Source organism: Gavia stellata, chromosome 7 (genome assembly GCF_030936135.1).
Source record: "Gavia stellata isolate bGavSte3 chromosome 7, bGavSte3.hap2, whole genome shotgun sequence".
NCBI classification, from domain to species: Eukaryota; Metazoa; Chordata; class Aves; order Gaviiformes; family Gaviidae; genus Gavia; species Gavia stellata.
In genome coordinates, this window is record NC_082600.1 from 38,661,299 (window position 1) to 38,674,253 (window position 12,955).

General features: G+C 53.8%; 1 protein-coding gene across 1 annotated transcript; it reads right to left on the reverse strand.

Annotated features, from left to right (window-relative positions):
* Positions 1 to 1,460: 1,460 nt before the first annotated feature.
* ZFP36L1 (ZFP36 ring finger protein like 1) lies at positions 1,461 to 5,038 on the reverse strand. The gene is made up of 2 exons (XM_059819576.1): positions 4,861 to 5,038; positions 1,461 to 3,984 (listed from the first exon to the last, which is right to left on the reverse strand). The coding sequence occupies exons 1-2, from the start codon at positions 4,915 to 4,917 to the stop codon at positions 3,034 to 3,036; spliced, it is 1,008 nt and encodes a 335-aa protein (XP_059675559.1). The 5' UTR covers positions 4,918 to 5,038; the 3' UTR covers positions 1,461 to 3,033.
* Between the last annotated feature and the right edge of the window lie 7,917 nt (positions 5,039 to 12,955).

Consider the following 12,955-nt stretch of genomic DNA (forward strand, 5'->3'; position numbering starts at 1 on the left):
TAATACAGCTATTTTCTTCATCAATGATTAACTGGGCAAAGACTATTTGTTTGAAGAGCTGCACAGAAAGTCCAGAGAGGAAGCGAGCAGTTTCAAGCTCCACGTGCACGCCCTGCGATAGGCTTGGGATCCTCTCCAGATCAGATATGCCTCGCTTTTCAGGGGCCGATGGCATGGCTTCCAGCAGTGGGGAGGGAGGCAGGCCTGGGTGCTTGCTGCGGCCGGGCAGGGGTCTTCCAGGCAGAAGCCCATCTCTCATGTGGGCCCCATCGCCTTTGTGCCCAGGGGCGAGGCTGCGGTCAGCAGAAAGTATCTGAAGGCCATTGAGCAGTACTGCGGCTGTGCCCGAGGCTCTTCTCTTGGATCAGCACGCAGACCGCACCGCGTGCTAGTTACGTCAGCATCTGCCAAGGAAAATCCCCATACAGCTTTTGCACTGCTCATGGGAACTGGCTTCTACCAGCCACACTCCTCTTCCACCATCTTTCCATCACCTAGCTCACCTTTATTGCCAGACCACACAAGAAAACGTGTTGCTCAAAGCCAACAGCAGGGAAGGCACGTTGGTGTAAGCCTTTAAGGTATCCTGTAGCTTTTGTTTGGCAGGAACTTTTCCAACATGTATTAGGAAATGTCTCTCCTGAACATCGAGGCATGTCAAGACAGCTGAAGGATAGGCAGTTCGGTAGCAATATTCCACCCCTGATTTGGAAGAGAGCTGGAACAGTTTCAGATGAAGAGTGCCAAGCTTGCTCCAGAGGAGAGCTCAAAGGTGAAAGCACAAGACTTACACCATGAGCAGTGCTGGCAAAGAAGTATCCCTAAACAAAACCACTGGCTTCAGAAGTTTCTGGGATTACCGACTGATACTTCAAGCGGTACGAGGGCTTGAACGCGATAGCAGGGTGATCTGTGTGTACACCAAGACTTTGCTGAGGGTTTGTGTTCCTCTCCCATGCAAAACACCGAACAGCCACTCTGCCAAAGCGGACAAGTACCACTAACAAGCCAGGCCTGAGATGTGGGAAATCTGTACCACTTCAACATCCCACTTCAGCCTCACTCAAAACATACATACACTCTCCTTGAGGGGGAAGGAGCTGTGCAGGAACAGGGGGCACATGAAGAACAAAAGCCAATCCAAGATTTAAGCTACACTGATCAGAAAGAAGTTTACAGGAACAGACCAAGCAACTCAAGATGGGAGGAAGATTCCATAAGAGACAGAGAGGGTTAGAGGCCACCAGGGTAGGTCACATCAGGTATTTGCTGTCATCGATCTGTGCATCCACATGCTTGCAGGGCTGACCCATTCAACCAGTGAGGGATGATGGAGGGATGCCTGAGCACACAGTGGGCACCTCAAGAGTCAAAAGGAGGGAAGTATCTGCATTTGAGTGGTTGTCTAAAACCAGCCCCTCGATTTTTGCAAGTAAAACCAGCTCCACTGTCAGTTTCTTGAAAAAACTTGGGGTTTATTGATTTAAACTGCAAACAGTCGTTACAAAAGAGATTCTCTTTTAAATAAACTCACACAAAGAGGAAGAAAAAGCAATGTAGTGAACAGTAACAGGGGGAAAAAAATTACATTCATTATTCTCTTTGTGCCAGTCCCGTTCACGTCGGTAAGGAAAACTCCAAACTTGGAATACAGAAACGCAAAGACAAACTGTATTTGGAATGTCTTCAGATAGGCACTTTGAGCCCAAGGCTTTTCTCCTTGAAGAATCTATACAAAAAAGAGGAAGAAAAAGGTCTTCCTTCCACACCGTCTCACAACAGAGCTCAGGTATGTACATTCTAAAGCCCAGGTAGGCAAGACCCAGGGGAGGGGAAGAGGAGGAAAAGAGGAAAGGCAAAGAAGCACATTAACTCAATTTGCAGTCCAACACAAAAAAAAGGGGGGGGGAAATTCTAAAATAAATAATCCAAACACAGTTTTTGCATTTTTTTTAAATTAATTTTTCATTTTTTAAAATAAAATAACCAAAAAAGTGTAAAGTTACAAAAAATGTCATTGTAGTATAATATATTAAACTGTGGGGAAAAAAGGAAAAAGACACTTCACAATCTTAAGATTAATATGGAAGATCATAATTTAAACATAAAAGAATATATTCTATGGATTCATCATCCCGATAAATATGAACAAAATTAACAAAAAAAGCATAGGTTTCGGCAATAAATACGTTTTGATAAGTTAAATAAGCTTTTTTATATTGTTGTGCAGTGACAAGCAAAATTTGCTCTCCAATTTCTGAAAAGTTATACAAAATTAAAAACCCAGAAAAAAAAATAATAAAAAGCTTGGCGTGAGTGCTCTAAGATAGGTCTAAAGTACTCTAGAGCAAAACCATTAAAGCTATGTCTACTGGAACTTTGTTTACACGAACTTGTGTGTGTGTGTGTGTGTGGAATGACTTCCGTCGGCCCCACCCCCTCTATTTCTTTATTCAATGTCACATGAATACACGGGGAACTTTTAGCACCAAAATCGTCTCTCATAGTCCATCTGTTTTTTCTTTTCCGTCTTGTTTTCTTCCTCCCAGTCGAAGTCCCACTCCTGTTACAATCTTTGTCCATTCTCAGCTCTTCTTCCCGCAGACCTGAGCGGATCCAGGCAAGATTAGTCTTTAAGGGGAGGGGAGAAAGAGGACTGGATGTTAACGCTTGCCCACATGCCTGCAGCCTAGCGGAAACTGGCCAGTCAGGAAGGGACTGGGAGAGGGCAATGCAGTACATGGCCAGTGGAGGGAGCTGGAGCGGGACATTGCCTGCACATCTGGAAGTGCACAGAGCTGCTGGTGCCCTCTGCAGCTGGAGAGGTAATACAGTCACAGTGAAAGTGTTAAAAGGCACTAATTTTGTAAACGTTATTGCTTTTCGTCGTAATTTGGCACTTAAGGTTTAAGCCAGTGGGTCTACGGCAGGCAGGTGGACACATTAACATCCAGCTTGGACTACTGGGGACAGGGTGGGGGGAGTTCAGCTTAACATCGTAATAGAGGGGGGGGAACAAGAGGAAACCCCAGATTAGTCATCAGAGATGGAGAGTCTGCTGAAGATGGGAAGGCGTCTTGAGGTGTCCAGGATAGGGGAATCTGAGCCGCTGTGGCTGCTGCTGGAGCTGCTCAGATAGCCCTCCTGGTCAGAGAGGGAGTCCTGAGGACTGGGCGGCGAGTCAAACATGTTGGGGGACTCGGACATGGGCCTGAACAAGAAGGTGGTGGGGGAGCTCCCGCTGGGCACCTGCACCCCCATGCTGGGGGCGAAGAGACTGACCAGCTCCTGGCTGGAGAAGGTGAAGGGGTTGCTGGCGCAGTCAGGCAAGGTGGGGGAGCCCAGCAGGTCGTCGGCGCTCAGCATGGGCGGCGGGGTGATGGAAGTGGGGCTGTCCAGCAGCCCGCTGGCAGCAGTGCTGGGGAAGCCGGCGAAGCTGAAGCTGTGCTGCAGGCGGGGTCTGTCAGTGACGGCGGGCTCCCGGCTCCCCGCCACGGCGCGGCGCTCCTCCGCGTTGTGGATGAAGTGGCAGCGCGGCCCGTAGGGGCAGAAGCCGATGGTGTGGAAAGTGCGGCAGAGCTCGGTCTTGTACTTGGGGTGGCGGGTGAGGCTCCGCAGCTCGTGGATGCCGTGGGCGAACTGGCACTTGTCGCCGTACTTGCAGGCGCCGTTCTCCTCGAAGGGGCGGCACAGCTCCGTCTTGTAGCGGCTGGAGTTGACCTGTCCCCCGGGCTGCTTCTGCTGCAGCAGGCGCTCGCCGCCCTCGGAGAAGGAGCGGTCCCGGAAGCGGCTTTCCCGGGGGCCCAGCATGGGAGCCGGCTCCCCTTTCAGGCTGCTGAGGAGCTGGTTCTGGTGAAACTTGGAGTTGGGCAGGGTGACAGAGTGCCTCCTAGGGAAACCCCCGCCGGCCGGGGTGCCCACCGCCTTCCTGTCCAGCAGGCACCCGCTGACACCCGAGGGGCTGTAATTCAACATCTTGTTGCTCTGCGGGGAGAAAGAAAGGGCCGGTCACTGCCACCGCCTCCTCCGGCGTCCCCGCGCAGCCCCGGGAGCCTCCCGCGGCACGGCACGGCACGGCACAGCGCGGCGCCCCGCCCGCTCCCGAGCGGCCTCCCTGCCCCGACGGGCCTCCCCTCCTCTCCGAAGGGGCTTGAGCCCCTTCCGCCGCTCCACCCGAGGGCCCCGGGCCGCCCCTCCGCGCAGCCCTCGCGGAGGGAAGCAACGAGGCGAGGCAAGCGCCAGACGCGCGGCAGCCGCTGGCTACAGCCAGAAGAGCTCCGAGGCCGGAGCTCTTCGCTGGGAAAGGCCCCCGGGGGACGGCGGCGAGCGGGAAGGGCAGCGCGCAGCGCTGGCGCCCGCCCCACCGCTCCCCCCCGCAGCGCGGCGGCTCCCGCCCAGCCACCGCCGCCCCGCTTCCCCCTCCAGCGAGGCTGGGCGAGGGGCGGCCGAGCCCCGCGGGGAAGGAGCCCGCCCGCGCTCCCGCCCGGCCCCGCGGCAGCGCCGCCGCCCGCCGCGCCGCGCCCGGGCGTGTTGCAGCGCGGCGGCCCCGGGGGCAGGGGAAGGATCCGGCCCCCCCCCCCGCCCGGCGCCGCGGCTCAGCCCGCCGGGAGCGCGGGGTGGTGCCCCCCGCCCTTCCCTCCTCCGGAGCGGCCGAGGCGGGAAGCGCGGGCGGCGATGGCGGAGGGCCCCGCGCCCCGGGACGGGGCGGCCGCGCTCGGCCCCCGCCCTGCGCCCTCCGGCCCCGGCGCCAAACTTGCTCCCGACCAGAAAACGGGGTGGGGGGGGAAACCCCCAAAGACGAACCCCGAGGAAGGTGCAGAGCCGCCAAGCGGGCGGAGCAGCCCCCGACGGCGCTCTTACCTTGCATAAAACTTCGCTCAGGTCGAAGATGGTGGGCGACACCAGGGCTGTGGACATCTTCGGCGAGCGAGGGGGAAGCGGGTGGGGCAGCGGCACAGACACGAGGAGTCTCGGCGTGGGTAAGGCACAGCCTCCAGCGCCCCGGCTCGCAGCCTCCCCCCGCCGCTGCTGATGCCGCCACCAGCCCGCCCGGCCGCCGCGCCCGCTCGCCGCTTCCAGCGGGCTCGGGGAAAGCTCAACTTATAAAGTTTCGGACTTACCCCGGGAGGAGGAGCCGGCGGCGGGAGGAAGGGGAGGAGGAGGAGGAGGAGGGCAGGGTGATTGACACCGCGACTGAATCACCCGGGCGGGCGGGCCCAGGAAAACTTTCGGGAGGAAGACGGGGGGAGGGAAGGAGGGGAAAAAAAAAAAAAGAAAAGGGGGGGGGGAGCGGCCCGCGGCCGGGGGTGTGGGCTGCCCTCCCCCGCTCCGGAGCTGGCAGTTGCGCGGGCTGCCGCGCGCGTCTGCGCGCCTCTGCGCGCGGGTAACGCGGGGCGGGCGCGCAACCCCCCCCCAGCCTGCGCGCGCGGGGGTGCGTGCGGGGCCGCTGGCGGGGCCGGGCCGGAGCAGCGCCCGCGCGGCCTCGCACCTCCCCGGTGCGTGGTTGAGCGGCGTCTCCTGACCCCCGAGAAGTAGAAGCCCCGAGCGCCTGTACGGCGTTGGCGGCGGGGCACCGGCCCAGCGCCGCGCCGCGCCGCTCGGCTCGCGGGACTCGCTGCCAGCCGAGGCCGGCTGGGGTCCGTCCGCTTCGGTTGGAAGTGACTGGATCCGTTTTCGGCGCGGGCGCTCGTCCTCGCGTTTTTGCGAGCTGACTACCTTTGTGTTGATTCACATCGCCCCCCCCCCCCCCCCCCCCCCCCGAGCCTTACTCCTTTTTTCCAGTTTTTATTGAAACCTGGCAGGCTCTGCAAGGGGAAATAGCTCACATCCACGTTAACTTAAATTGTTAAAATATGGGTTGGCCCTTTAAAAGGGTGTTTGGTAAATTCTGCCTTTTCTCCCTGCATAGTCCTCTTCCAGTCCCCAGACCTTGAAATTGTAAAACGAAAAAAACGAAAAGAGAGAAAATAACGTCTCTGAGCAAGTAATCTGTTCCAGATTTTAGTAGGCAAAGTATGATTCATACTGATATCGATATGGCGGGGAGGAGGGGGGAGGACGGCGGCAGTTTCTGTGTTTAAAAAAAAAAAAAAGCAAAACTCTTCAACTTGTCGATACCAGGGTGCCTCAGCGTGAAATCTGCTGCCCCTACACCTTTGCTGCCCATACACCTTTAGCCCCAGCTGAGGCAAGGCTCGCCCTAACTATAACTTTAGTGGGTGTTTCACCTAAGGCTGAGCCACGGCATCTGGGCCCGCTCCCCCGCGCAGGCGAGCGAGGGGGGGCCCCAGCCCCAGTGCCACAGACTCTTCCTCCCGCCCTGCGCTCCGGCTTGCTGGGAGAAAAGAAACCCCTGCCTTGGCCAGCACGATGCCGACCGAGCAGCCATCCCACTGAAAACTTCAAACAAATGATCCACTTCCTCTTCTGTTTGCTTTAGAGTCGCAGGATCTGGACTTTGAGCTGGCGGCTGATCTTTTTCCCCTCCTTCGGTCTTCAAGAATGGCCAAAATAAACAACTGAGAGAAACACCCACAGGCTCCGGCTATTCCAGATTTCTTTTTTTTTTATATTATTATTATTTACTTAAGGAGAGCAATCAGGTTCCTCGAATTTCCTTCTCTTTCTAGTTTCTTCTTTTTTGCTTGCCTTGGCCAGAAGTGACGAGTGACCAGGGGAGAGACCAGCCTATTATTTTCTGCAGTTGTTTACTCATTCTGTAGATGGTGCTTGTTCCCAGGGCTCTGAGCCTCTCTATAATTAAACCCATTTTAATTGTTAGGTCAGAAACGTCATTTCAGGGACTTTCCAAGAGTTACCGAGAAAGCCAGCCGAAATAACTATTTCACTACTGAGTCGCTCCCAGCCCGGTTTTCGCCCCGGTTCCTCCCCGTCGGCTGGCCACGGCGCGAGGCTGAGCGGAGGGCTCAGTGCGGGAGAGCGGGGAGCAGCCTCGCCGCCAGCGCAGCCGCCTAGCCCCGCCGCTTTTTGCAGTATTTGCTCGCCCCGTGTGCATTTGTTTTGGAAACTTGGGGTTTAAGGTTGCACATTTCCACGGATTGAGCCGCGAAGGCTGAAGCTGAGAAGACATTTTTTTCCAGTGATTTAGCTTGGCAAACCCCGACTCCATGGTGGTCTGCTTTGCATTGGCTGCGCACATGCTCAGATCAGGAATTTAGCTGCTCACCCCACCTCGTGGCTAAAAGTCAGAGCCCTCCGGGCCAGAGTGGGAGTTTGTGTGGGCATGAATTCACACCAAGCGGAGGAATGAAAAAATCAGAGCCTTGCGCCTCCCGCCAGAGCTGTGCCAGAACTTTGATAGATGAAAATGAATAAAGATAGGTATATGAAAGTCAGTTATTAAAGAAGATTACTGAAAAAGTGAATGAATGCAGTGCCGTGCTCACTAGCCTTCTCGTGTGGGTCAATCCGTCCAGGCCCAGAACATTCCCGTTGGGATACTACAGCTGGGCCTGGGAAGCAGGAATAAATGTCCAGAACTTCCCGAGCCCTTCCCAAACCCGTCCTCAGTGCAGGAGCAGCTTCGAGAGCATTCTTGTTCCCTGGTTCCAATGCAAGCAGATGCTAAACTTGTCTCAAAATACAGAGGGGTAAGATTCTTCATCAGAGCTGTGCACGCATTTAACAGAGGAATTAAGAACCGCTTTACCGAATGAGAGCTGAAACGGGCCAGAATGGCCAGAAAACAGGGAAGAAGCAGGGGGCAGCGACTGAAATGATAAAGGCAGGAGGTTTAAAGGAGTACTTTTTCCAGTCGTGTGTGTGTATAAAACTGTGGGCTCGTTGGCGCATGATGCTGTGGAGGTCAAAAGTATAAATGGGGTCAGAAAAGCAATTCGACAAATTTATGGAGGAAAAGTCCCTGGAGGTTTACTAAAGGCAAAGGCAGACCTCCACGGCACGTTGCTGGACAATGCACAGCAAAAGTATCACTCTCTCATTCCCGTCTTTTTCCCCCTAAGCATTGGTTGCTCTTGGAGGTAAGAGGAAGGCCACAACAGACCTTTGATCTGACCCAGATGGGTTATTTTTACATAGTTAGGGTCTGCTTTTATGCTTTATACTCTGTCTAACCCTGATGGGCTTGGAGGTGCACCTCACAAACTTGGGATTAGCTGTGCAATGTCAGATTGTCTGGGCCAGGCAGGAGGAGGTCAGCACTGGGAAGTATAAATCAGCACTATCTCGTCGCCGAGCCGCTGGGCACGGTTTCACACGCTGGCCTCTGCTGAAGGCTGGAGGACAGTCTCACGGGGGTGGCTGCACTCCTTGCCCGGTTTAACTCCCTGTCAGGGTAATAAGAGGTTACTTTGAGCACTGAGTATAAACTGAATCCAAGTGCCAGCTTTGCCACAACTATATTTGGTGATGTTACAGCTCCCACAGCAACAGCAGAAGACTGCTATCGTAAGACACCTCCCCTTATCTTCACCTGGAGCCGTTCGGCAATAGGAAGCCTGCAGGTCTGCTTGCATCAGAGTTACTGAGCAAGAACACGAGTGCAAAAATGCCTGAATTGTTGAAAACAAGGCGAGGGAGGGGGTGTGTGGTTTGGTTTGTTCCCCCTCCAACCACCCAGTTCCCAAAGTTTCAAGCTAGGAAAGGGAAGTGCTCTCATCACGAGCAAGGTTTTCGCCTGTGAGTTTTGGATGAGTTAGGCATTTCGCTCCCCCACTCCCACATGAATCTTCAGGTAAACAGACATGTCTTTTCTGCAGCGGTGCTCTGATGTACGGAGACTGGGGATGGAGGAAGGACAAACCTCCTGCCCTTATTTCTGCTGGGTGTGTAAAATGAGTCAAAGCTTTCTGCAGTCACTGTTCTATTCATATCTTTTGGGTCCGGTGCTGTTTTTGTTGGCTGTGCCCCTGGAGGTGGAGGTGTGGAAGTGCCTTTCTGCTGGTCTCCACAAGCGGGTGTAGATGTTTCCTCCGTTCCAGGCACCTCCTCAGACGCTGTGGCCTTTCAGGGGGAGTACGCGGATGCCAGCATGGCTGTTCCCTGCCTGTCCCTAACTTCTTAATCCTTCCTTTTGCTTTGGCTTTGCGCTCCTTCCATGGAACATCTCTAGGTAGCCACTGGGAGGTGTGAATGGCTCGGGATGGAAACCACAGCTTGTAGGTGCACCCTCTGCCAGGCTTTTCTGGCACCCGGGGAAGCCTGGCCTCCGCCTGCTCCCAAGCAAAAGGGATATTACCAGCTGCTCAGTGAGAAAACAAATTCGCAGAGATACAGGAAAGTGTGTTAAGGTGGTGGGAAGCAACGGGAGTGAGATTCCTGGCAGCTTGGGTATGTAAACATTCATAAAATAGAGAGTGTGTGCATGTGTGTACTTTGTGGTGGCAGGAAACCCAAGAAGCTAGCTCTATTATTTTTGCTGGAATTGGTAGCAACAGTGCCAGACAAATATTATAAGGCCTTAATCCTCCTGACTTTACACCTGTGAATGACCTAAAGACCATCCAAGGCGAGCTAAATTACGGGACATCTTGACTAATTAGTAATGGGGTTTGGGATCTGATTTGGTTGTTCATAAAGAGGGTTTTCTGTTTCTTAGTAGCTCAGATGCTGGGCTGCCTCTGGGGGAAGTGAGGGGAGGGGGAGGTAGTGTGTGGCCTCTTCTGAAAGTGTCACATGGATGTGACTAGCCTGCCACAAATTTAGCACTGGTGGCACTGACAAGGTACTGCAGTGGAAAAAGCAGAGGTGTCCTTTTAGCAGATGCAGGGTAAGGAAACTGGCTGAACTGAATGGATCTAAGTTATAATTTCCAAGTGGAAATACTAATGCAATTAATATGTTTCCACACAGTGGGACAGCAAGCCCATGCTAGTGCTTAGCTGTTTGTCACGACTGCTCAGGCAGCCGGCCCAGCCACGTCCCGGGGTCCGTCCAGCTGCACCCAGACACTTGCAGCCTGTGCTGGGGTTGGGAGCAGGGCTGAGGCACAAACACTCTGGAAAATGATAGGTTTTGGGGCTGGAGGAAAAGAGCATCACCAGGACCAGCTGCTGCATGGTTGTGGAAAGTGAAGGCGCCTGAAGAGGAACCTGTGCCCCTCTGCCCCAGGCCTGGGTGTGGGGCTGTCACTGCACCCCCGCTCCCTCTCAGGGCACCCACCAGCCTGCCCCAGGGTCTGCACACCCTGTCTGGATGCAGGGCACAGGGCTGGAAAGCCCAGCAGCCCCCTCCCACAGTGCCGCAGACCTCCCTGCTGCCCACTCGCTGCTGGCACCCACCGTCTCCTGCAGAGAAACCTCCCTCTTCTTACCGGGGTTTGCCTGTTCCAAGTGAAGTTGCAAACCCCTTAGGGCAAGGAGCAAGTCTCATCTGATCTCTCCTCCCTGAGCAGGCCACAACTGCATGAAGATGGAGAAGGGATTTTCATCCTGCCGGTGCGGTAACGGGAGCCGAGAAGGCACCCCAGCCCAGCAAGGCGAGGGATGGAGCGGGACATCTTTTGCACCGCTAGCGGAGGAGAGCCATGAAGCAGCTGTCAGGGAGACCGGTGTGCCATCCCGCTGCGGGTCCCGGGAGCAGCACCCCGTCCCCGTCCCTGTGGGGAGCCCACCCGTGTGGGACAGCCTGTGCAGCCTGGTGCCGACACCCTGTTTCCTCCAGGTCGCAGCCGGGCACATGGCGGTCCCGGGGACCCCAGCATCCCTGCTGGGCACAACCTCAGGAGCTGATTATGGTGTACAGCAAGGGCACAGCTTCAAATAGGTACCTTTTACCTGGCCTAGTTTGCACAGGGCTCTGTGCCTGCCAGGGCAGAGAGAAGACAAATACCTCTCACCTAAACGAATTGTCGTTCAGGTTAAGGGAAGTGCCAGAAGTTTTAAAGAGGCTGTTGGCAGTTTCCAGAAAAAAAAAAGCAAGTGACACCTGCTGCACATCGAAACAGCAATTGCCCTTGTATCGTTTGGGTGGTTAGCACATGAAACAGAAGTGATGGAAGCATGGAAGGGCACAGATCTCAGAAACCAGCACAAATTCCACATTTTTTTCAAATCCTGCTTCCAAGCTCCCAAGCCCATACACAGCAGGGCGATAACGCAGCACAGTGATTTCTGTTGGCCTCTGCCCGTTTCCAGCCGGAGCAGCCCTGGCTGCTGATTTATTCAGCAGACGTCAACTGGTGGAATGTTTCCATTATTTTTCCCTCCGAAAGAATGTGCTAGGACTAAATGCTTTCACCTTTCTATTTTTTTAAGGAGAAAGTCTAAAACCACTTGGGAGCCGCTCGGATCACGACATTTGTCTGACATGCAGTGCTGGTGTCAGAAGGTGCTGCTTGCTGTGCTGGTGGCAGCTCACCTCCAATAAGCCCAGCTGTAACCCTCTGAAAAATACCATTTTGGCCCTTCACAGTGGAACTTGTCATAACCTTGTTTCTAAACACATGGGTTGCACGCCACACATCTTACAGCTCCATGAGATATTTGCATCAGGGAGGCAGCTTGCTTTCCCGCCTATCCTGTCCCATCAAAACACACTTTTAGCACCAGGCAGGAAGCCAAGGTCAAGTCTCCTTTTCTTTGTTTTTTTTTTTGACCTGTTCCCCCTGCCTGCTCTGAATACATTATGACACAGACTTCAGTACTACTGTTAAATCTTTTCCCACAAGACCGTTGCCTCATTCAGACCACAGCGGGGAACATGCTTTCATCTCTGCCAGCTGGGCATGGCTGGAGTACCCCATGCCCGTAGGAGCTGCACGGGGAGGACACGGAGGCAAGGCTTTGCAGATTCCCATGCATGGAGGATGGAGGGGTTTGGTCAGGTCCAAATCTGGGAGGGCATTTCCAGGGAGCCTCTCCCACTGCCTTCTTTGTCAGACTGGGAGTGAAGGACTTCAATGAGGATGGGATTCCTCTCACCTGATTGTAGGTGCCTAAAAGTTAGGTGTCTAAATGTATTTAGTCGGACAGGCTTCCTGCATAGTCAATGGAGACAAATAGGCACCTCTAGTGTGTGATTCATTTCACCTATCTTGAACATCTATCTTGAGAAGGGCTGACTCACTCGGCAGCCAACTGCAGGCTTCTCTTCTGTGACTGTAAAGGCAGATCGGCAACTTGCTGAGGATTTGACAACTAAATTTTGGATGTCGCAAGTTAAGCAAGGTGAGTCCTACCCCCAGCTGCGGCAGTGGCCATGGGGAACATCATCACTGTGCTCCAGCTTGCCCCCCCCGCCCCCCCCAAGTTTCCCTCAAAGGGTCCGTTTCCAGCCCTCCCCAAGCAGGTCTGTCCAAATCACATTATCAGTCCTAATCACATTATCAGTCCTTATCACACTATCAGACCAAGTTAAATATTTATAAAGCACCTGGGGGCAGGGTCCATGTCTTTCTCGTGTTTGTATATTCCCTCAAGGAGCGAAGCCCCCGCGTCGGTTGCAACCCTTTGCAGACTGGTGCAATACGGCACCGTGGATCCCTGTACCAATCTGCAGGTCTTGACAAAATGCAGCCGGGAACGCAAAAAGAGCTCATGGACATTGGGAAATAAGCAGGAGTGAATCATAAGAGTCAGGAGGAGCTACTAACGTGTGGGAAAAAAGCAAATGTGCTACCTCGGCACAAACATATAATAAGGAAGTATGTAATAATAATTATTGTTATTGTAATACAGTCTGGGTGAGCATTTGGGAAAAAGATATCTAATAACTGACAAGCGACATGGCTCGGTTTGTTTTGATCTGAAATTCAAACAATGGTTGTGTTTATAAGGCAATAATACATAGGGCACAGAGCACTGGCACTGCACCAACTATGCACTCCCTAAGTCGGGTTTATATAGGTCATGCCAAACAAATAATAGTGTTCTTCAATATAATTACTGATTCATTACGGAGAGAGAATGTAATCGAGTCTGTTTGGATTTCAGGGAGGCGTTAGATATGGTAAATTCATACATTTGAACTCGTATTG